Source organism: Carassius gibelio, chromosome B15 (assembly GCF_023724105.1).
Source record: "Carassius gibelio isolate Cgi1373 ecotype wild population from Czech Republic chromosome B15, carGib1.2-hapl.c, whole genome shotgun sequence".
Lineage (NCBI taxonomy): Eukaryota > Metazoa > Chordata > Actinopteri > Cypriniformes > Cyprinidae > Carassius > Carassius gibelio.
The window spans coordinates 15852426-15877601 of record NC_068410.1 but is presented as its reverse complement, the minus strand read 5'-3'; the positions used below and the strand labels follow the sequence as shown (position 1 = coordinate 15877601).

General features: G+C 36.5%; 3 protein-coding genes across 13 annotated transcripts in view; all 3 read right to left on the bottom strand.

Annotated features, from left to right (window-relative positions):
* phldb1b (pleckstrin homology-like domain, family B, member 1b) overlaps nucleotides 1–11127 on the bottom strand; it is a 68831-nt gene extending 57704 nt beyond the window's left edge. For 3 of the 11 annotated variants that reach the window (XM_052576082.1, XM_052576086.1, XM_052576088.1), the window contains exon 1: nucleotides 10866–11127. In XM_052576082.1, the coding sequence (XP_052432042.1) occupies nucleotides 10866–10970 (105 nt within the window). In that variant the 5' untranslated portion in view covers nucleotides 10971–11127. Of the gene's footprint in view, nucleotides 1–6358; nucleotides 7260–10865 lie in introns of those variants that run through there. The other 8 variants (XM_052576083.1, XM_052576084.1, XM_052576093.1 and 5 more) reach the window with 5 other exon arrangements.
* A 1893-nt stretch (nucleotides 11128–13020) lies between these two features.
* arcn1b (archain 1b) lies at nucleotides 13021–21909 on the bottom strand. Its single transcript, XM_052576680.1, has 10 exons — nucleotides 21710–21909; nucleotides 20354–20617; nucleotides 20078–20257; nucleotides 19770–19972; nucleotides 19526–19690; nucleotides 16832–16997; nucleotides 16565–16712; nucleotides 16356–16464; nucleotides 14269–14473; nucleotides 13021–14179 (listed from the first exon to the last, which is right to left on the bottom strand). Exons 1-10 carry the CDS (start codon nucleotides 21710–21712, stop codon nucleotides 14090–14092), a joined length of 1533 nt encoding a protein of 510 aa, XP_052432640.1. The 5' UTR covers nucleotides 21713–21909; the 3' UTR covers nucleotides 13021–14089.
* A 996-nt stretch (nucleotides 21910–22905) lies between these two features.
* On the bottom strand, nucleotides 22906–25005 carry cryaba (crystallin, alpha B, a). The gene is made up of 3 exons (XM_052577195.1): nucleotides 24817–25005; nucleotides 24024–24146; nucleotides 22906–23605 (listed from the first exon to the last, which is right to left on the bottom strand). Exons 1-3 carry the CDS (start codon nucleotides 25003–25005, stop codon nucleotides 23414–23416), a joined length of 504 nt encoding a protein of 167 aa, XP_052433155.1. The 3' UTR covers nucleotides 22906–23413.
* Nucleotides 25006–25176: the final 171 nt, after the last annotated feature.

Sequence of the window (25176 nt, the reverse complement as noted above, 5' to 3'; positions counted from 1 at the left end):
ATTCATGAGTGGAATTTGAGCTAGGCTTGAAAGTACAGGGACAGAGAGAGAGAGAGAGAGAGAAAGGGGGAGATGATGAGCTTTTTCAATAGTATGGTGTCATCTGCAAGCTCCCTGCTCCGAGATCTCCACCTGGTGGTAAAGCTCTGCTCTAATACTGTACTTCTCAAAAATTAATCTCTTTTGATACAGGGGCATGGAGAGATGGAGAAAATATTCCTGACTGCAACATAATAAAATATGGTAATATAAATATTAATAATAAGAAAAAGAAAAAGAATAATAATAATAATATATAAATAATAATTCACAAATCTTAAAATTATATTATATTATATTATATTATATTATATTATATTATATTATATTATATTATATTATATTAACAACAAGCAAATGTCAAAAACTCATTTCCACAGCATATTTAACAATATTGCCTAAGGCCTCTTCATATCCAAAGATCCCCAAACTTCAGAGGATGTTATTGAAGAAAACAACACACATGTTGAAGATCAGGCCGCATATGTGCTGCAGCGCACCAGACAGGAAATTGAGGGGCAGATAAGAAATCCTGCCATTTCTGTGAGTGTATGATTATGGCCATGGACAAACACAGTGATGGATGTGGCTGACTAAAATGCCTCTTCCATTTTCAGACCTGGCCACAAAAATGCTGCGAAGCAGAGGAATGTGAAAACGAACTGGGCTCCCGAACGTGACTTAAAATAGCAATGAGTGGGTAGAAATTCTACCAGCAAGTGTAATTAAGACTCAACAATTATGTAAAAGAGGTCTAAACATTGCAGGTGAATAAAAATAAGCAAACTTGATGAACTATTTATAGACCAAATTTTGTCTACAGACCTCTCTCATAAAATTCTAATCAGAACTTTGTTTTTAGAATAATCTTGCTTAGTAATACACATACTTAGGACTGTGGGATGCATTTAAGTGCTGTTCTAAATCTCTGGTATGCTAGTTCTCCATCACACATTGTTTTGAGAATACCAGAGGCTTGGCTACAAGCTAATAACCCAGCGGACCACCTGCACAGTGAAGACACATGGGCAAAGGTCACCAGACACCATCAAAGGCCCTTGTGTGCATGCTCATATCAACGTCAGTGAAATATATAACCCTGAGATAAGAATCCAAGAGCAAGAAAGAATGTATTGTTGCCAACCAGCCAGAGGAGGTGGGGTTATATAGTCCTACACTAGAGAAATTAGTTTGGAGAAAAGCCTATTTCTAGTAGGTCTAAGATGGTCATTAGCTAGCTGTTAACAAGTTGACCATTGACCACAGTCCAAAAACACATCTTGACCACTTAAGTTGGTCTAAGCTGCAGCTATCATGTTCCAAAACACTGGATTCGCAGCAGGGTTAATACTGACACAATACATGCCTTTTTAAAGGTATAATCATCTAAATATATAGAAGTGCCTCTAATCATAACAACGTCAATGATAATTTAGTCATCAACAATGTAAGTGGGCACTAGGGAGAGGTCCCTTAAACAGTAAAGAGGAAACATGACAGACAAACAGGATGGCAGGAGAGGAGTCCGCTGCTGATCGCTGAGTCTATATGTAGGCTTCCTATCGGACAGAGAGTTTCCTGTGGGCAAGGCGGTCAGAGCATGACATATCCCTCTCCATTTCTGCTCACAAAGGCAAAAAAAGAAATCAGATAAAGATAAAGACGCAAATAGGCCTACTTAATATAAAGCCATAACAGTCAAAGCTATGAAACTCTTGCAAGATTTAAAGTCACATTGCGAAAAAGTCACAGTGTGAGATATATGTCACAATTGTGAGATGCAAACTCAAAATTATTAGAAATAAAGACTTTGTTGTGAGCAAAAAAGTCATAATTGCAAGATTAAAGCAACTTTATCCATATGGGATTTATATAATTACATTATGAGATAAAACACTGCAATTCTATGACATAAAATCTAAATTGTGAGATAAAGTCCCAGTTGTGATGTATAAAGTAAAATATGTATTATTATTATTTTTTAAAGTGAATAAAGTCAAAATTGCAGGGATGAAAGCTAAAGTCACATTTTGATTTGTACTGGAAATGCCGTAATTATGAAATAAGAAGTCAAAATTAAGAGAAATAGTTGCAATATGAAGTCAAAACTGTGAATATAAAGTCAAAATAATAAGAAATAAAATCTCAATTGTAAGTAATAAAGTCACAAATGCAAAATTGAAAGCCACATTACTCTATAAAGTCGCATTAGGATATAACACAGCAATTCTGAGACGTGAATGCATAATTATTTTAGGCTTCCATATGTTGAAGAGTGTTTTTGTGCGCACGCTGACTTTCAGGCGCAAATAATGCATCATCAGACTAAGAATTTCCTGGCTTGAAGGCTACTATTGAGAGTGAGTCAGTCTTTCTCTGGTGCTTCACGTTGAGGGGGCTGCACAGGGCAGGGGCTCAAGTGAACACAGTATTCCAACAGGCACTTGCTCAAATGTTCCGTTGACTTTGGCTGTTTGTTCCCTATAAAGACACTGGGCTCAACAGGCATTCCAGCGCAGCGGGCACAAAGAGCTCTTTTCACCGTGTTTAATCCCTGCAGAGGAGTGGCGAAGACTGAGAAGGACCCAAACTCCAAATTCATAGACACAAGTACCCACGCAGACCAAAAAGCATGCAGAAAACGTGTTAAGGTGTATAGGTTCAGAGTTTAAGACTCACTTCTGTATTTTCATACTTAAAGAATTGCTTTACCTTTGCACAGATGTTGATTTTGATCACCTCACGGGATCATTGCACATGCTTGTATCCTCTAAACAGAAGCTCCAAAGCCATAGCAGCTCTTCCACATCTCTGGTGCTTGGTCCAAAGCTTGATGCCACCGAATCCAGTTCAAAAGCTTAGTTCTGTGCTTAAAAATCTTGGATGAGAAAGAGATTTACATGACTGCAACATGAGGGCAGGCCTCACTGAGGTGCACCAGGCATTGGTAATGCCCTCAATGCCAGTATGTGACCCTCAATGCCTTGGCAAACTCTTCATATCATCTCTTTAATCGCCATCCAAAAATGTGAGCAGCTCAAAGCCAAGAATTTCACCTCAGCTGGAGAGTGGCAGAAAGTGGCTCGCACGCAGGGTCTCAAAGCCTCAAGGCAGAAGGAGAACAACGTCAACACCTCCTTTCGCTGTGCTATTAAAAGCAGTTGTGATACAATGGGTGGCTGCCAAAGCAAGCGTCCCAGAATCACCCCTCTCCTCCTGACTCTGGTTCCTGACTCTCCACACTCCTCCAGATATCAGATAAGCTGTGCAAGAAGTAGAACCTTGATGTCTTCAAAACCCGATCGATGGTGAGTATTCCCAGAAAGCAACTGAAGAAGGGTAGGGAGTTAGAAATTGGGAGGAGGTGGATGTGAAGCAAAGGAAACAGCTTTGGAAATCTCTTGGTCTAATGGAAATATCGTCAACAACCTCCTTCCTCCGACCGTTCTTTTGTCTCAGACTGTCTGACTGTGTTTCATTAAAGGTTGGAATACACTACACAACTTGTGCTCAGATTTCGGGTTCAAATTTACAGTCTGGACAAATCAATGCTACTCTTCAGATTTTGGGCAGTGGAGTTTGATAGATTTTACAGAATGTAGTTATGTAGTGAATCATGGGCACAGCCTCATATTTTTGCTTCAGACTATGAAGCTGTCAAGTCGAAGGATATCAAACATGTTTGGTATTTTAAGCCATTTTTAAAACACATATCATGCATTCAAATATAGGCTACCTACTTTCTATAGTGGGTGCAAAACAGTATCTCAAAACAATAGTAGGCCTCTGTCCCAATTATGGAAAGGTCACAGATCTATTATTATTTGGTATTTTTAAATCTGTTAAATGCTGATTCAGTCTTTAAGTGCATTCAACCTAAAAGTTATTTGCTACTTTTGCTATTATGTTGTAAAAGCATGAGGTAGATGGTGTGAAAAAAAAAGGTTGACATCATCTCTTACCCAAAATACTCTGCTTTTCCACCTTATGACAACAGCTGGAGCCATTTTTACTGAGAATCTGACCTGACATTATGCCAGTCCGATAACAAATCCATTTCCATTTCCTCTTTCAAATCCCAAATGAAATTCAGCACAGGGCTACTTAGTGCTGGAGTATAGTGGTGAATAATGATGCTCAGAAAAATGTGTTTAAGTGTCTGGAGGATATCTCAAACAGAGAGAGGAACAGCCAGAGCAGGAGGTGGGAAAGATCAGCTTGGAAAGCCGGTCTTGTGAAGTGCAGATGTTCCCGCGAGGCCACACACACACACATCCTTGTTATGTTCTTGGAAGAGAAACATTTGAAATTTACTTCCATGATTCCAGGAAGTTGTTGCCAAATAGTTGCTTGGGAGATCCACAAGATCTTGAGATTGTATGCGGGTGCTAGAATGTTCCAAGACCTTTTAGAACAGAGCTATGTAGTGTTTGCAAGAATGTTTGTAACCAAACGGTTGCTGGTAGCCATTGACTTCCATAGTATGGGAAGAAATTACAATGTAAGTCAATAGCTACGGTCAACTGTTTGGCTACAAACATTCTCCAAATGCCTTCTTTCATGTTCAACAGAAGAACTCAAAATGAGGGTGAGTATATGATGACAGAATATTCATTTTTGGGTGAACTATCCTTTAAAGTACAAGCAAAGCGCTAACAGTAAGAATGAGAAACAGCTATTGTTATGCTTGCCTTAGCCAACACTGCTAATGAATGCGTCTGTATTCCAGTTCCAAACAAATCAATTCCAGCAATCACCACGTTCTGAAAGCTCCCAATGAAACCCATGCTCATTGGCAGGGCCTTTGTTGTTTCAGCCCATTCTCGTTTTTTTTTTTGTTTTTTTTTTGGAAACACAGATGACCTGGACAACAGAGGCTTGATTATCAAAACCAGTGGAGCATTTTTCACTCACCACTGACCCTTCGAAGTTCTCCAAAGTGATCATGGAAAGGCCCCACATTCCCCCTCTGCCGGTTTCTCTGTACTCACTCAATAGACTGTTCTGTTTAGGGTGGGAGATCAGGAGGAGAGAAAGCTACTAACGTGGCAGTGTAGTGCCTCTGGTCTCTCTCTATCTGTCCTCTGCTAAGTAAACGAAAGGTGTGGAACAGGCCTTGTCACCTCCTTGTTTTTTTCGCTATTTCTTTCGTGTCCCTGAGGCCAGTGGCTGTAGTCTGAGATTCTCACAATGTTGTCTAATGTTGTGTCTTCAGCCCTGATAAAAACAAGGACGAAGCTCATTCCTGATGTCTGCATTTGGCAGTGAGAAACTTTGAGAACCTCGTACCATATCTGCTGAGCAAAACATCATTCCGCAGAAACTGACTGTGTGATATATTTTTTTAGAAACAGCAATGCTTTCTAAAAATACCAGTCTATGTTTGGATCACAGCTGATTTCACTGGACCGGATTTTTGGATCAGAATATCACAAATCCTGCCAAGAACATTTCCAGGTCATTTCACTTCAAAATGAATAATTAAATATTGTATAAATAAAACGAAGAATATTTTTAAGATTTTTAAGCATTATGACATTACTTTCAGGATAATTATACCAGTTTCCACTGAAAATGTAATATCAGGACAAACAAAATGTTCTCTTTTTTTTTCCTCAGTAGGCCTACTGTAATCCAAATGTACTTATAATTATACAATACCAGTACATAATTTAAAGTACATAAGAATATTAACATATCAAGGCAGTATATGTTATATTTAATTCAGTATAATACATGTAAAGGTAATATAATGCATGAATGAGAATTTCATCAAATTCTCCTTTAAGAATAATGGAAATGACAAAAGTTGACAAGTAAAACATCAGGATACAGAACAATGAATTTAAGGAGAATCGGCATAATTGCCACAAAAATGTCATAATACAAATAAATAAATAAATAAAATGGTCAAAAACATTTATATTTCCCACATTATTAATAATAACAATAATATAATGATATGATATAATTAGAATTTCGATAACATATTCATCAGGATGCATAACAGTTTGAGGAGAATTTGCATAATTACCACAAACAAGCCATAATGCAAAAACACACACACGCGTGCGCGCAATGGTCCAAAATGTGTGTGTGTAACTTAACATTTTAAACTTCTCTGCTATAGTAGTTGAAAATTGGAAAAAGTTGTTTCTGTAGCAAAAACAATAACAGGCAAGAATTGAAATTCAAAAAAGTATTAAATAATGAAAATACTCCAACCTGCAATGTAATTGTATAGCTATCATCTAACAAGTAAACTTCAAGAAACAGTCTAAAAAGTGACGTTTTCTACAAGCCATACAGGAGACCTTACCTGTGCAAACTTTCTGGCAGCCTATGAAACAAAACCGTCTGTAAGCGAACACATGGCTCCTCATTCAGAAGACATTATGAAGATGGATAGAGTCTTGAGGACGGTAGCGAGATGTTGCGAGTTTCTTCCTGGCGCACTTCTGAACCCAACCATCACAGACACAAAGCAGATTCTCCTGTCCAGCACGGGACAAAAGTCGTCTCTCTCTGTGACTGTCTCTCTCCCCCGCTCACTCGTTCTGCCTTCCTGTCCTGTCAACCACTCCTAGCCTGACACAACAAGGCACTCTTTCTTCCAGTCAAAGAACTCCTCGCTTGTTCACTAACCTTGCAGAGACCCCTGCTGCAGAAATAAGTCCATTTCAGGAAAGACTGAAACACACTTTTCTGAAGGTGCACAAACACCACTGGCATCACACAGTACTGTTCCTCTCTTTGAGGGTTTCTTGGAAAGGAGCCAGAGCACTGGAGACTTGAGGTCAGTCCGGGTTTTGTCACTGTTTGTATAGTCCTGAGTCAGTCCTGACTCTTACTGGCACCACACCAAAGAAAAGCTGCTCTTCTAGAATCAGGTGCTTCTCTCCAATGAGAAACACAAGTCATCATCCGAACCACTGGCTGCTGTGTTTCTCACCGGTTTGCAGTTGTGACTGAGCTCAACTCTTTTCCCTTCTCTGTTTTGATTCTCACCATAATTCATCTCCTCGCTAACAGGAGGGGCACGTCGAGTGATTCGGAGAGGTCTGCTGGCTCTAAGCCAGCCAAAAAGAGCTTGATGTTTCATGATTAAGGAATGCTTTAGAAGAGCGTTGCTTTTCATCTCACTTGTTAATTTGTTACTTTAGATGAAGATTATGGAAATTATAATTTATGGGTTTTGAGATCTCATGTGAATTTACTCAGAACTTGTAAAGAGAGCTCCAAAATTACTCATTTAAATTCCATCTGATCTGCATCCCGCTAATTTCTCCCACAACAACAATTGTATATCTATCTATCAATCGATCTATAATATTTAGCCTGACTTTGAAATAACAACTTGCCATTATGAGATCCTTTAAAACAGTTGTCACAACTATTACATTTCATAATTATGAGAAAAAAAAAGTCAAAATTATGTCAAAGGTCATGATTATGAGATACCAAAAGAAATGATGACATAAAAGGTCAATTATGACATAATGTAGAAACTGAGACAAAAAGTCTTAATATACCCTTCATAATTATGCTTTTTTTAATATCTCATACTTATGACTTAGTATATCATAATTTTGATCATTTCAAATGTTATGTCATAATTATTATTAATTATTATTCATTATTATTATTAATTTATTTTTTTATGTGGCAGAAATGGCTTCTCCACGAGTGAAGAAATGATAGGTCCTGACCTTATGGAAATTAACCATGGTTTTACTACAGATATATATACACTCACCTAAAGGATTATTAGGAACACCATACTAACACTGTGTTTGACACCCTTTCGCCTTCAGAACTGCCTTAATTATATGTGGCATTGATTAAACAAGGTGCTGAAAGCATTCTTTAGAAATGTTGGCCCATATTTATAGGAAAGCATCTTGCGGTTGATGGAGATTTGTGGGATGCGCATCCAGGGCACGAAGCTCCCGTTGAGATCTGGTGACTGTGGGGGCCATTTTAGTACAGTGAACTCATTGTCATGTTCAAGAAACCAGTTTGAAATGATTCGAGCTTTGTGACATGGTGCATTTTCCTGCTGGAAGTAGCCATCAGAGGATGGGTACACGGTGGTCATAAAGGAATGGACATCGTCAGAAACAATGCTCAGGTAGGCCATGGCATTTAAACGATGCCCAATTGGCACTAAGGGTCCTAAAGTGTGCCAAGAAAACATCCCCCACACCATTACACCACCACCAGCAGCCTTCACAGTGGTAACAAGGCATGATGGATCCATGTTCTCATTCAGTTTACGCCAAATTCTGACTCTACCATCTGAATGTCTCAAAAGAAATCAAGACTCATCAGACCAGGCAACATTTTTCCAGTCTTCAACTGTCCAATTTTGGTGAGCTTGTGCAAATTGTAGCCTCTTTTTGCTATTTGTAGTGGAGATGAGTGGTACCCGGTGGGGTCTTCTGCTGTTGTAGCCCATCCGCCTCAAGGTTGTGCGTGTTGTGGCTTCACAAATGCTTTGCTGCATACCTCGGTTGTAACGAGTGGTTATTTCAGTCAAAGCTGCTCTTCTATCAACTTGAATCAGTCGGCCGCATACTGGATGTTTTTCCCTTTTCCCTCCATTCTTTGTAAACCCTAGAAATAGTTGTGCGTGAAAATCCCGGTAACTGAGCAGATTGTGAAATACTCAGACCGGCCCGTCTGACACCAACAACCATGCCATGTTTAAATCACCTTTCTTTCCCATTCTGACATTCAGTTTGGAGTTCAGGAGATTGTCTTGACCAGGACCAAACCCCTAAATGCATTGAAGCAACTGCCATGTGATTGGTTGATTAGATAATTGCATTAATGAGAAATAGAACAGGTGTTCCTAATAATCCATTAGGTGAGTGTATATATAGGTAAGGTAATTACCAATTGATAAACCAAGGTTAACACAAATCAACTATGGCTTAACAATAGTTTAACTATGATATTTGTTGTAGTAAAACAGGTTGCTACACTTCTACTATGATAAAACCAAGGTAAACTTCATAAGGGCGGGTCCCTGGAGAAGAATGTTTACTGGTCAAGAAAGTTTGCACATTAAATTACACATCTGTGAAAGAAGCTGTGAGGAGGATTGATAGAGCCTCTTAACAAAAGTAAAGTATTCTTTTTTTTTTCTTAAAGTAAAAGTCTTTTAACAAGCACAAAAGTAAGGGTATAAAAACACTGGGTGAAGATGCCTTTGTTTGCCTGAGGAGATTAATATGGTAACAGTTCAGTAGCCACAGTAGGTTATAGCCTACAAAATGTATCTAAGATTAACTCATTGTTTTTGTAGACCAAGGAAAATACTAAGGTCAAATATATTCACATCATAAGGTTACTTATTACGTTTGACACGAACAGCAAGAAAAATCAACTGGAACTCAGAAAAGTATCTAAGTGAGTATGGAGTAGACCTACCTACAATAATAAACATCTGTGTGACTCAGTTTGGGAAACTTTCTCCCGAGACTGCAGTTTGCTTTTAATTAGACAAGACGAAAATAAATAATATGATATAACTGTCCCTATATGACTGAACAACAATTCAGAATACACCTTTTCATAATGAAAACCGTTACATTCCGTGTGCTCATACAATACTGAATGACGTGGCAACAGTGCCCTCTAGTGACTGATCAACACGTCATTAAACACCGAATACCTCCAGATGAACTACATGTAGGTTAGTAACCCTCATCTCAAATCTCACTGTTTCCTTAAAGAATCTAGAAAGCATAAAGAAAAAATAAAGTTGAGACCTTGCCAACTATTCACTTTTCTCCTTTCCTAATATAATACGTAAGTGTGAAATAAACCTGTGGTAGAAGCACTTAACTCTTAGGTCACTAAGATTGCTGTTTGTTCTGTTTCTCCCCAATGAAATTCCTCATGCTCACTCAGAATGCGTCTCATTTCCTGCTGTGTGTCTCACATGTTAAATGTCCAGCTCAAAGGCTTGTCACCACAGCGGGGGAAGCAGGGCAGCTGAAGGGTCAGGGACAGGTGTGGAAGGATTGAACTCTCGCTCTCACTTTTACTGCGGGAAAATGTCCCTGTCATGGCCTCGGTAAGAAGACGATTATTTAGTCAGCACCCGAAGACCCTAAACCTAAACCAGTGTATGGCTTTCATGGTATGTCCAGCATGCAGATAGATAGATAGATAGATAGATAGATAGATAGATAGATAGATAGATAGATAGATAGATAGATAGATAGATAGATAGATAGACAGATAGATAGACAGATAGATAGATAGATAGATAGATAGATAGATAGATAGATAGATAGATAGATAGATAGATAATGATATATTAAGCCACAAGTATGAGACTTTAAAAAAACATAACATTAAGTACCATATTATCACTATATCATAATTTACTTGTTGTCATAATTTCTGATATTCATTTCATAATAATTATTTTGTATATCTTAATTTTTACTTTTGGCTGATAATTATTACAGAATATCAATTTATGTTGAATTGTGTTAGTTTTGACTTTTTATGACAATTGTTTTTGTTGCATGTTCAGCTTATCTCATAATTATATGATCTGGGGGGTGCGGGGATTATTTGCCTGTTCTGATAATGCAAAAAAAGTAAACATTTCAACTATATTCCAGATATATAAATTAATATGTTCCAGACTAAGATGAGACAAATTCAGGAACCCAAATATAGAAAACAGAAACCATGAATTAACCATGAATTCCACAATTCACACATCACATCATACAAAACCCCACATGTTATTGACATTACTGTCAGGGTTTGGGGCTTGGTTTCAAAAATAAAATGAAACTAACCTGAAATCGGACCTTCTTGAGCAACATGTTAGAATCCAGGATGGCGGATGCCTTTCTGCTCTCTTGTTGGGATCCTGATCGTTCAGTACATGTCGTATTTCTCATTAACCAACCTGGACGAACAGCCTATTTCATCAAAACACACTGATCTGACCTCCTGCAAATTCACAAATCATTAACTCCATAAACTTAATCCTTTGTAAATAATTAAAATGTCTAATGAATCTCAGACTGATCCTAAATTCCCATGTAAGTTCCTAGCCCATGCTAGTCCCTCTGCCCCCTCTCACTCCTCCATGTGATCCTTCAACAAAGCCTGGCTCAGTACTTATGTTTGTTCATTCATCCCAAAAAAGAAAAAAAAAAGAACCACCCCCTTTTATGACCGGGATATTGGTCATTAACACCCCTCCTCTTTTTCCTCAAGCCCAAACAGGGATAGACCTCCCTTCCTGCTCTCAAGGGAACCATATGGTCACCTAGCGTTTTGTCTGGGACAGTGTGATAACTACTGTCTGTTTACATCAGAGCAATCTTTACCACACATCGCTCCCTCGAGACTTCACCTCTTTATTCCTCCATTGCCAGAGATCAGATAGGAAATTAGGTCAGGACAGATACAGTCCCTATCCGTGCGGCCTACACCCTTCAGTCCCTTCATCAAACCCACAAATCAGATGTTAAATCTGCTTTCTCAGCGCCGCCCTAAAACATTCCTTGTGGATTAAAGGCAACATCAAACATTGAGGCAGATTCAAGCAGATAGACTGTTTAACAAACAGATCATTCCTGTAGATGTGGGTCACACACTTCATGGCCTTCAGCTCTGCTCAGTGACTATGATTTAGTAAAATATGCAGCAACACAAATTTATGAGTCAGCATGTAAACACTGTATCAAGTTTGAACCATTTAAAAACCCAATAAGAGATAACATGCAGGTTAACCTGGCAGTATCACTAGGGATTCAACAATATTGCATTTAGTCATTTAGCAGACGCTTTCATCCAAAGCGATTTACACAAATGAAGACACTAAAAGCAATCAAAACCAACAAAAACCGATAAAAATGATAATGTTGTCCAATAATCAATATGCAATATTAAAATTCTTTATTATTTTTCTAAATTCAAAATGTATCAAACTGTTTAATGCATCACAGCCAGTGTTATTTTAATTTAATTTATATACTTAATATTATTTATCGTATTGTCATTTGGATTAGCTTTTATTTTTAGTTTTCATTTGTTTCAGCAATTGTATGTGCTTGTCATTTAAATCTTATTATTATTTCTATTTAGCTTTCACTAATTTTAATTTCAGTTTTAGTTTGAGTAATTTTAGTACTTCATTTTAAACATTTAGGTCAATTGCAAGGCAACATTTCAAATTTTCTTTCAAGTATTTCATCCAATATTTATATGCAACAAAGCCAGTAAATTTTTGGAAAATGAGATTTATTCATCATTTGAAAGCTGGATAAATAAGCTTTCCATTGATGTGTGGTGTTGTTAGGATAGGACAATATTTGATAGAGATACAACTATTTGAAAATCCGGAATCTGTGGGTGCAAAAAAAAATAAATAAATAAATAAATAAATAAAAATAAAGATTGAAATATTGAGAAAATCACCTTTAAAAGTTGTCCAAATTAAATTCTCAGCTGTGCATATTACTACTCAAAAATTAAGTTTTATATATTTACGGAAGGAATTTCACAAAATATCTTCATGGAACATGATCTTTATGGAAATATTAGAAAAATCTATAATTTTGACACATGCAATGTATTGTTGGCCATTGCTTCAAATTTACCCATGAAACTTTTTTAGTCCAGGGTCACATCTTATTCCAGCTAAATTTCGATTACTGAAAATGTCTTTTAATAGTTTTATTTAACAATAACAACACTGATCGCAGAATTTAAGATAAAAAGGAGAAGTTTGAAGATTAACTCAGAAATTATATTAAATGTTGGCAAATGTAAGCAAAATAGAAAGGAAAGGAACATGACAATGATGTCTTTAATGCATTGGGCTAGGGATTTAAAATGACCCCCTAACACTAGCCTGCATCACAAATACACATATCATGCAGCTACAATACTCAAAATCCTAGGCAGAACCACATATTAAGACAGAAAGAGCCCAGAAAATACACTTCAGTTAAATCTGACTTTATTATTGATTAAAGATATTCATAAGTATCATACAGCAGAATGGAATGTCGTAACCCTTCCTTTGGCTTGGCTTTCCATAATCACCTTTGAGTGTGCGTTGATAAATGTATTACAAAAAATATATATAATAATAATCCATTCTTAATAACATGTGGGAAGCCAGAGATAACATATTTTCCTGTTTAGCCAAATAAATGCAGCAATCAATAAAAAGAAAAACAACAACAACATTTAAACAGATTATGTGTAACATTACTTACAAAACAGAGAATGAAAAAATCCTCCTGTTTAGATTATTATGCAAACAAATGATTACATAAATATAACTGCACCAAAAGAGGGGGGAAACTAAAAGGCAAATAGCATTCATGCTTTTTCTTTTTGATGTAGACAATGAGAATCATATTCACTAACAGCTAAACAGCAGAGGTGTCATTTTAAAGAGATGAAAAATAAGGAGTCTGAATTTGGACTGCACATTTAATGCAGTGTCAGTTCTTATTGCACAAGCACAGCTGATTTATTCAGCACCCACACATTCATTTGGTACTACAATATTAGGTCTGTTTCCATATTAGGAACCAGCATTTATTCTTTGATGATTAGAAATAAACCCAAATTGCTAATGAGCTGATCACTTGGTTTGAAAAAAGGTCAATTAGGTTGCAACTCCAAACAAAATCCTTGCAACAATTATTACGTTTTCAATTTGAATCTATCTCTTTGAAGGGTCAGGAGGATTCATACAGGCTTCTAACGCGTCTGCTGTAGGATGACACTGATCTTCCCTTGATGTCTACGGGTGCAGTGCTTTATTTTACTCTCTTTTGTCTTTTCTGGCAGGTGTAGCTGACTGCACGTAGTACTTGAGCAGCTGAAGGTCCAGTTTATATAAAGGTTGATTATTTTCCTTTAAGACAAACAGAAACACAGAAGTACTGCAGCCCATGTGAGAGAAAGTTTTGAGTGCTCTGTTGATGCACAGCACGCTCTCGGATCTGTCAAGCTGGCTGGCAGGTTAAAACGATCTTCCACCAGGAAACATTTACAGGATCTCATACTTCTCCACAACAAAAGACGTCTCTAAGGAGAATTTGACTGGACCGCCTCCTTCTATGTATGTCACTTTGGCCACCTGTGGAAACAATGGATATGAAGTCACTTCCTTTCTCACGAGAGCTCAATTTTGTTGTCGGTTTGTTCATGAAAATGTGCATAACTTGCCTGAATGTCACAAAAGTTTCGCTTGGAGACAAAAGAAACATGGATTGGGAAGAAGTCGTCAGGTTTGCCATTTATACTGAACTCCAGGCTGCCACTCTTGTTTTTCTCATCGATGACAGGAAGTGACCACTCCAGGATGTTTTTCCTGCTGTCATGGTTATACTGCCCATCCAGATCACCGACCACAGGCGCACCGACACCTGACCTACATGATCACAAAAGACAAGGTTTGTCTATGGATTTTGATGTTTATGAGTATTTTGCTAATTGAAAATTATATTAATTATTATTATTATTATTAACCATACAGTTCAAATAGATGCAAAAAATACATCATATATATATATATATATATATATATATATATATAATTGTTTTTGTTTTTTTACAGTAATTTTGTTTATTTAATTTGTATGTATAATAACAATGTTTAATATTATATATATATATATATATATATATATATATATATATATATATATATATATATATATATATATATATATATATATATATATATATATTAGGGTTGCACGGTTTACGGGTAATACGGTAGTATCACAATACTAAGGGTTCAAGGCTCCTTATATACCATATATGGTGTTGTGGTCATTGCAACATTCTTTCCAACGAAGAATTTTGTTACGTTCATTAACATCTGCAGTCTGTTCTCGTCAGCCCTTTATTCATTTATAATGTTAAAATCAGCTTTAGTTCCTAAACAATATTTGTGTTTTGAACGAATCGGGTGCGAAAATTGTTAAATGAGCCATTCACAAAGTTTCGTGTGAGTAATCACTTGCTTTATTCCTGAAGTGACCAGACGTTTCTTTTGAATGGCTCCGTCAAAAAATAGTTTAGAAAGACTGCCACCTACTGGATGTAGTAGTTATCCATTTAAAGGTAGTTCATAAAATATTTGTTTTTTCAGCATTTCTTATATATTTCATGTATTTGGCATTTCATATGTAAAACTTTATATATAAAATAAATATTCATTATGTATGCAGTTGTAATTGCAGTGTCACTTAAAGTGCAGCTTCTGTGCCAATTCTGGAGTTCTAAAGTGTATTTTGCTTACACTGATTTCATTTGATTAATAAAAAAATGTCATATCACATTGTTTTTATTTTATTAAATGTACAGTACTAATATACAACATAAATGTAAACATTTTCTGTATTCCATTGTATTGAAAAGAATATTAAATGGGCAATTGAATAGAAATTATTTTTTATATTCAAAATTGTACAGAATTCAAGTACCGTATTTTTCGGACTATAAGTCCCACCTAAGTATAAGTCGCATCAATCCAAAAATGTCATGACGAGGAAAAAAACAAGTCGCACTGGACTATAAGTCGCATTTAGATAGAACCAAAAACCAAGAGAAAACATTACCATCTACAGCCGTGAGAAGGCGCTCTATGCTGCTCAGTGCTCCTGTAGTCTACACTGAAGACATAGAGCGCCCTCTCACGGCTGTAGATGGTAATGTTTTCTCTTGGTTCATTTCTCTTGGTTCATGTTAAATTAATTTTGATAAGTCGCCTGAAAGCCAAACTAAGAAAAGAAGTGCGACTTATAGTCCGGAAAATACGGTAATTAATTTAATATTGTTTCTTATTGTTTTTCTTTTTTTTCAGAATCAGAAGCATGCTGCCCTAACTGGTGCCCAAAGCCACACAGTTAACCCTGCCACCGGCAAGTCGCAGACCACCATCGACAGCCTCTTTGAGAAATCCAAGAAATTAAATTCTTAATGCATTGTTAACTGAGAAGAGTTTCAATTTGCATGACTTCTTTACTGTACAGATGGAGTACATGCATGACACATTTTAATTAGTTGCTTCATGAGTGTTCTTGAGTTTTTGACATTTTGCTTCATTTTGTAGATATGAATTTTGAAAATTATGAAATTTTAATAAAATATGGCATGGTATCGATACTACTTGGTATCGTGATACTTCAGCTGGTATAGTATCGTAACATTTGTTTATGGTATCGTGACAACCCTATTATATATAGATAGATAGATGGATAGATGGATGGATGGATAGATGGATAGATATCTGAATAAGCACTTACGGCAGAGGGATAGTAATGACAACATCATTGAGTTCAAGCCCCTCGTCCTGAAGCTCATACTCGATGTTGACATCACAGCCGCTTCCACTTTCTGATGGCCAACAGTTAACTGAGAGCACAAAAGTACATGCATGATTAAAACGTTTGTGAAAGTGCAGTTATACTAAATCCTTGAGTTCAATAACTTCACTAAGTCAGTCAAGACTCACTGGTTAAAGGAATGAGGGACTCATCTGTGCTCTGTAACCTCCATTTCAGAACCCCCAAATCACTGTTGAGAGGGAAGGACTTTTCCTGGTTTTTCAGACCGATCAGGGACTCGGTGGTGAACAGCTTTTTATCAACATGAGGATGAGTCTGAAAAACAAATCAAACTATGTGAATCACATGGCCAAGGCAAAATACTTTTGAAGGTCACTGAGAGTGCCGTGTTCTTTTCTAGAAATATCAGGCTTGTGTCACACACACACACACACCTGCAATTGGGCGCCCTTCTTGTCATTGTTGTTGAGGAGTATTAAAATGCGGCCATTTTTTTCATCTGAGACTTTCAGAGTGATCATGCCCAGAACCTCCATATTCTGCAGCCCACCGTCCCGACCACAGGTCAGAGAGATCTTCTCCTCCACTCTCATATGTACACTGGGAATCGGCACAATTAGAAAATAAAATCATTATTACATGAAAATACAATACTGTTCAAAAGCTTAGTCAATAAGATTTTATTTATATTTTTGAAAGTTTCTGCTAAACAAAGCATTTTTTGCTAAACCAGTAATATTGTGAAATATTAATATTAAAAATAATATTTTTCAGTTTAATATTTTAAATGGTGCTGTCAAACGTTTGTTTAAATAATATATGTGTGTATTGTGTGTGTGTGTGTGTGTGTAAATCATTTTTGGTTGGGTGAACTATAACTTTAATAATTAATTTTCTTGGTTGTTATTAGGGGTGTCCATGGTTAACCGATTAACCGTTAAAAATTGCGTAACCGATTGAAACATTTTGCTCGGTTAAGTGACGTCAATGGCGTGCATTGAATTTAGTTGTAATACATTTTTGCACCACCAGAGACCGCCAGAGCGCTCCCAGACATTTGTAATGTCCACAAGAAGTCGTAATTTTTTCTAATATGAAGCGGGCAAAAAAAGTACAGCGTTGGAGCACTTTAAAATTGAGAGTGACGGGGAAAAATGCAAGTATTGCAATACAGTGCTTAGATATACTTCAAGTACAACCTCGTTGTTGTAATCTCAACAGCCAACACCCGGGCATCATTAGGCCGGTCAGGACACACTGGATGCGTGGCGAAAGCATCTCATCTGCGTGGCGTGTCTGTTTTTAATTCGGCTCCCATGTTAACAGGTTAGAGCTTGCCGACTGCCTGCGTGAGACGCGCGGCTCAGGCGCGGCTCGACGCGTGCATGCTAGAAATAGAACCGACGCCTTGTTGGAAGCTTTCCATGTCATTTTGTACACAAATACATATTAATTCATGACATTTTGATATTTGAAAGTCTATAGGTTGACATAAATTCAGATATAAATGTAATTAAAATAAATAATTATCGATTTTCAAATATTGTACGTGTCAAACATAGTCATAGCCTTAGCGAGGCGGTCGCGGAGCCTGCTTGTTACCTTTTGCCTTATACATTTTAGGCTTATTCTCAAATTCAGATTGTGTTAATGGGCGGCATTATTAGGCAGTTTTAATAGGACAATTTGACCGGTGAGATTAAATTTTGTCGGACATTTCTTTTTTTTTTTCGGTCAATGTCCGGAAATTACTATGGTTATGGTTACTATGGCACACTATGGTTAACCGAGTATTAACCGCTAAGGGCCTCGGTTAACGGTTAATGAAAAACTTGAAAACATGCAGCCCTAGTTGTTATTATTATTACTATGAAAATATGAAATGATACTCTTAGTAATCAACTAAAACTGCCAGTAGGTGGTGGTAAATGTCTTAATGATTAAGTCATCGAGTCATTTATTCATTCGTTTGATTCGTTCAAATGGCTGATTCATTCAGGAGTGAAGTAAATGGTTCTGTATGAATGGGTCACTGAATCATTAGGCTTGTTCGACTTGAAGCGGATCCTCACCATCAGATCGATGTGACATCAAACCCCAAAAGCTTAGAGAGCAGACGGCTACTTGTTCAAAAAACTTGTACTTCAAGTAGAAGTTCTCCTCGCATTTTAATATTTGGCCACGTGCAGAAATTTTTATTTTGAAATCACAATGTACAATACATGACATATTAGACATATGTTGATGTATTCTCTTGTGTTGGCAAAGGTTTATAAATGATTTACGTCACAAATCTAATGAGATAAGTTTTTCCAGATGACGTTAACCAATTCAACTTCACAGCATATACAGAAGAAGAGTTTAGCCCCTTTTACAAATACTGTCTTTACTGGTAAAGTTACTATGAAGAGAACGTGTGTGTGTGAACAGGACCTTTCAAAAATCCAGGTAAATATGTTCTGGCAATCATGTCGTTCTTATGGAGATGACATGATTACTCTGAGATTTTTACAAAGCTCTGCTGCCTTATAAATAGCTTTCCTATGTAAATATGTGGTAGATAGACATCTTTGACCATTGTGCCTCGCAGCTTTTTGTCGCGCTTCTCCATTCATCAGGGCTGCTATCTCTCAACTGCACTTCTCATTTTTATAAGAGCAAAACATTCTGATTGGCTAGTAATGTTAGTTTGGTTGAGAGTGAAAGCTGCTCCTCTCATACCATTGGTAGCTGAACTCATGGACTCGAATGTGAGATCAATCAAGATTTTTATTTTATTTTTTTATGAAGGATTATTCTGCATAAGTTAACATCTGAAGTGAATGTATGTCGGATTGCACAGAATATTGAGGTGAAGGTGCCAGAGCTGCACCTGACAGAATGTGCACTGTAGCACAGTACTACGATATTTCTTCAAAAGCAGATCGAGGAGACCTTTTAATCGTCCACGATCAAAAACTGTCACATCGCACACCCATAACGCGTGTTAAGAGTGGTACATTTATTCATCCCACAGACCAGTTTTTTCGTAGCACTTTCTCTACAGCCCTGTGTAAGTAACTTTGGAAGTGTAGGTAACATAGAAAGTGAAATGTGCCAGATACTGAACTAAAATGAGTACGAGATACCTCTCTATATTCACTGGAGGCTGAAGGACTTTAGATGCCTCTGATGCCTTCCTTCCTGCAGCGGATGTGATGATATTTTCTCCTTCTGACTTCAGTTTGTCTACAAAGTTATCTACCTCTTTTCCTTTGACACCCAGCTTTAGTGCTTTACTGGACCCACTCGGCCTACAGGAAGAACAGGACAGATTAACTTCTGTATGCTTGTGTATTTAGATACATCATAGACCACAGTTAGTGCTTATACCTGACTGGAGCAGGAGCCACTTTGGGCTTCTCTGGCTCTATTGTATCAGTGATGATGGTGGCCGATGTGACGCTGCTCATCCCTGAACTTCCAAAACCTCCGAAGCCTGGCGATTTCTTTCCGGAACGTTCAGCATCTTGTCTTGCTCGCTGCAGCTCTTTAGCCTTGCGTTTCATCTCAGCCTTTGCTTCTCTTTCTTGGGTCTGTTACAGTGGAAAATTGAGAAAATTAGAGTTGGTTCAATACAAACTTAAAGAAGTGAGTAATTTAACTGTGGATGTTTCATTAAACTTGAGGGAATGTCGGACCTCTCTGACAGCCCTGAAGACCTTCTCTTCATGCGAGTCCATCTCAGTAAAAGTGCGAATCTGGGCCAGGTTAACGCTCTCCCGGTAGCCAAGAGCTACGATCTCATCAAATGCAAATATGAGATCAAAGCAGTGCTCTGAGATCTCGCTTTCCTCCAGCACTCTGCAATATTCAGGGATCTGAAAAAACAAACAAAAAAACCCCACAGAAATCAATCACTTATTCAAGACACATCTAAGAATTTCAATAATTGTAAAAATTTAACAAAGTTTTACCACTCGGGAGAAAAGCCTTAGTGTCTCCAAGTCCTCCAGAATGTTGCTGTTTTTTGTAGTGATCAGAACCATGTAGAGTTTCTCCAGGGGCTGGTAGACATAGCGCACACTCTCCGTTTCCACAAAAGTGTGCTGCTTTCCTGTATTCATCAGTTTGGGAAAGGCGGCCAGAAGACCCTCGACACGGGTTCGCGTCATCTCTACGAACTGTCGTGACACTATGGCTTTTCCTGCCTTAGTGCACACCGCCGCTGCCAAGAGCACCTGAAAGATTTGAGGGATGTTAAAAACCTAATTAGACTATCTATCTGTAGACATCTATTTCAAGTATGCAAACTTCTGACTTGTAGGTTAAGATCAATGAGTCAATATCAATGCAAATTAAAGTATACCATTGTCACTGTAAACTAAAACTAATATTCTTTTTTTTTTTTTAAATAAAAAAAGCTGAACTAAAATCAAATAATATCAAAAGTAAAAAAAAATAAAAAATCCTTCATCTTAAACTTAATTTTGTATATTTTGCAAAACTATTTTGGCAATTAAAAGAAATAAAATGATTACTCTAATAAAACTGAAATTTAAATAAATTTCAGCTAAACATAACTATTTAAGAAAATTCATTAAAATGACTAAATTAAATTGCTAAAACTAAAATTAAAATGAAAACTGAAAATATTAAAATAAATTCTAACTTCAAAAAATAATTGATATATTAGCATATAAAAGTACTAAGACAATGAAGTTTTACACTTAGCAGTAAAACATGGGATAAAACAAAGACAAAAAAATCACTTAGATTTGCATAACTAATTGTACATTAATAATATTATAGAGAAATGCGTTTATTTTATTTTTCTTTATAAATCCATAATTACCATTTGTGGATATATAGCCTAGGTTTAATGATCTACATGTGATTAATATTCTAATAAACATCTGAACTGTCAAAGTCAGTCAAATACAACCTGTTATCTGTATAGGCATTCAATATAAATATTTTTAAAGACTAAATAAAAGGCACAATGTATTATATACACGTTCTGTCATATAGACAATGACATCTATTTAACGTAACGTTACTTTCCTTAAGTTACTTAAACTGTAATTATCCTGATGACAACACAATTAGCTAGCTAACCTTTAGCTGGCTAGCCGTATCATATATCAAAGACTATCTAGCAACGTTTGCTTACTTATATAATGTTATTTTATAACAAAAACAGATGGGATAGACACTGTATAGTAACTGACACTAGAAATGATGAAAACAGTTTTACACAGTAGGAGTTATAGCGAGCTATAGCGCTAGCTGCTAGCTCCATCCTGCTAAATACACAAAACAAACAATCATACCATTTCTGTTCCCTTTCAGACGAGGATCTGTCAGTGGACTCAGTCACGCACACCGTCTGTCAAGCTGTTTCTACAACACACAATGTCAGAGAGGTGACTGATGCTCTGTTTTAACAGTAGCATATAGCTTGACTCGTAATATTGAAGAAACAGAGCCACGTCTCCAGAGTCCAACCGGAAAAAGTTGCGCCGTGTCAGAAACAGAAGAGAGCTGATGAAGGAGAGATGGCGACATCTACTGGCGGAGAACCGCTACTGCGCATGCCAACAAGACTGATTTCATGAATGGAAAGTTAAACTCCAAAAATAAAGATGTATTGAATTGATGATCAAAAGTTACTGTAAAACATTTATAATGTTACTTACATTTGTATTTCAAATAAATGCTGTTCTTTTTAAACATTCCTTTCATCAGAAAAATAATAATAATGAATTTTCTATTTATTTATTTGATTGTTTCCACAAAAATATTAAGCAAATCATTTCTAAAGGGTTAGGTGAGACTGAAAAATAGGTAAAGAAGCTTTTATTTATTTAGAATTTATTTTGATTTCTTAAGCAAAACTTACAAAGAAAAGTGTGAGGTATTTTTATACAAGTTTATATATTTTTTAAACCATTTTAAAAATTGTTGACTTTAAAAATAAAGGGTTTAAAATCTTAAAACCAAATGTTTCGAAATTTCGATTTTGAAATGTAACATTCTATTGGTTAAAAAGACTACTGGTTAAAAATAAATAAACAGACATGGTTTATATTGTAACTGCTACAAATAATCTGAAGAAGACCAGATGTCCTTCCCTGAGAGGGTAATAAAGAAGTAAAACAACCATTTATATATATATATATATATATATATATATATATATATATATATATATATATATATATATTTTTTTTTTTTTTTTTAATGCTGAGAGCAGCTACTACGACTGTCACACTTACTTGTTAGTAGTAACATGTCACTTTAAGAGCTATGGAATATAAAATAAGCAGCACATTGGGAAAGACAGTGGACTAAATAAGAGGAATGCATTATTTCAATAACTACAGTACACCCCTGCCATCAGCAATCCAAACTTCTGTCCACCTGTGACAATCAAAAACTTGATGATCCATGGTGTCTTCTTACACCATTGAGTAAGACAATTTATCTTTCTGTGTCACAGAATCAATGTCTACAAGCATCACATATATACGTTTACAAGGTCATCTTTATTACTGTCCATTAAGTGCAATAACATCAGCAAAACACATTGAACTTGGTCTGTTGGTTTTAAGCCCAGTATCAAATAAACAAGGGCAGCATACTTTACATTCAGATGAACACCATAAGCTGAAAAATCACAGATGAGTTCATTATTCCATGCATTTCTCAGTATTTTGACCTGTTAAAAACAGAGGCCAGTGCTGGACAACATCCCACTTCAATACTGCTTGCTCTCAAAGCCAAAGTTACAACCACATAATTACATACAACGTCCAAATGTAAGCCATAAATATAACAAACCAAATCCAGCTCCAATGACAACCTGCGTTCACTGACCTAAAGCACTGACTTATAGTGTGTTTTGCATGATATTGTTTTGTTCACAATGGACAGGTTTATTTCTGGGTATATTTCTTTGGGTCTGCTGTGTTACATGAATGCACGTAGTGGGTTTTGTTTGGAGATGACTGGCAGAGGTGCAGCTGTCAAGATGTTTACTTCTGCGCTGGTGGCTTCTCTCCACAGGTGATGGAGATGTTGCGTTCAGGGATGTCCAGCATGTGGCGTGGTGTGCAGATGGTCAGCACACCATCAGAGGACAGAGAAGCGGTGATGGCACTTGGATCGACACCAGCGGGGATCTTGTACTTCCTGTAAAACTCCCTTGCCACAGCGCCATGCTCATCCTGTAACAGAGACAGATACTGTTGCTTTGAACACAATAATGGCGATCAGGGTTATGCAGCTTTTAGAATTCAGTTCAGAATGTTTTCTTGAATTTGAGGTAGAAAACAAACTAGAACTGTGATTTGAATTTAAAACGCAGAGTTTATGTAAAATGAAAGTTTAAACAAGAAAAATGAATGATGTCAGATTAAAACAAAGTTTGAAAGATTTAATATTTGAAGGTTTTTTAAAGGCTTTTCCTTTGGGCATGGCGATTCAGTTAAACTGCATTCAAACTGCATTCTATTATAGTGTTATCTTTTGCCTCCCCAATCTTGAACATCTAATTTCCAACCTTGTTTTTATAACGTAATATTACAAAAACTAAATTAAGTTCAAAATGGTGAATAAAATGAATGTAAGTTTGTGTTTTCTTACCAGCCGTTCGTCATGCTTCCCGTGAATCTCAATAAAATCATCACTGATCTTCACCATCAGTTCGTCTGGAGAGAAGTGCTTCACATCCAGGTTGATGACAAACCGATCTCTATCCATTCTCATCTGTGCGGGAGAATATGAAAAACTAATTATGCAAAATCGTATAGTTTCTAATATTGTGTCTGGCTTATTTGGAGTTAAGACTTTTAATTGTATGCTGATAAGTATAATGTAAATAACAATAATGTTTTGATATATCTTTACAATTTGACATGTTTTATATTTTAATATATTGCAAAATATAATTTATTCCTGTGATGGCAAAACCAAATTTTCACCAGCCATTCTTTCTTGCTGCTCAAGAAACATTTATTATTATTATTATTATTATTATTATTATTATTATTAATGTTGAAAACATTTGTTCTGCTAAATATTTTGTTCTTCTTCTCAGGATTGATCGATGAATATAGAGTTTAAAAGAACAGCATTTATTTGAAATATAAATCATTTGTAACATTATAAATGTCTTTATTGTCACTTTTGGTCAAAAAAATTGTACTTACAAATTTTTTTATGGTAGCGTATACTGATACATAAAAAAAAACAATAGTTGAATAATATTATTTACTACCATGAATTAACAATGATGAATTAAAATAGTATACTTATTAATTAAAAATTGCTGCTAAAACAGTTTTTTGAATGCTTTACCTAACGTTAACAAATTGCATCTAAGAGTAAAGTGTTTTCGTTATGCCTATTTTGTATCAACATAAGAAATTGAACTCACCTCTGAAATGCCACCGTCCCACCAGTTTGGAAAACGCCAGAAATAAGGTCGATAGTAAAACATGTAGAAAGGTGAAAAAAGGTCATTGTCGGCTATGTGCTTTCCAAAGTACTGGTCATAAATTCGATAAGGGAAGTAGCCTGGGAACCAGGGCCGGCGGTTCCAGGGATGTTGGATAGAAATTTCCATTGTATCTCAATGAAGCGCCTGGAGTTGACAGCGGATCTGCAGCATGTTCTGCTGTGGGCCTGTATTTATGGTCCATCCATAAACCTTATGTCAGCTACCTACCCAGCTACCTACTGATCCATCTCCAGTTATGAGCTAAAGTGTTTTTTTGCTGCCTTCTTCCCCTCTGGC

Bases quoted from the DNA above. Each gene is read 5' to 3' on its own strand.
- arcn1b (XM_052576680.1), bottom strand. The intron at 19,973-20,077 runs GTCCGACATTCC...CCACTGTAACAG, and splicing joins TCTTCAGGGCTGTCAGAGAG to ACCCAAGAAAGAGAAGCAAA. The intron at 16,465-16,564 runs GTGAGTCTTGAC...TTGTGCTCTCAG, and splicing joins GTCCCTCATTCCTTTAACCA to TTAACTGTTGGCCATCAGAA.
- cryaba (XM_052577195.1), bottom strand. From the start codon at position 25,005: ATGGAAATTTCTATCCAACATCCCTGGAACCGCCGGCCCTGGTTCCCA. The intron at 24,147-24,816 runs GTGAGTTCAATT...TCTCCCGCACAG, and splicing joins GGGACGGTGGCATTTCAGAG to ATGAGAATGGATAGAGATCG. The intron at 23,606-24,023 runs GTAAGAAAACAC...TCTCTGTTACAG, and splicing joins GGAAGCATGACGAACGGCTG to GATGAGCATGGCGCTGTGGC.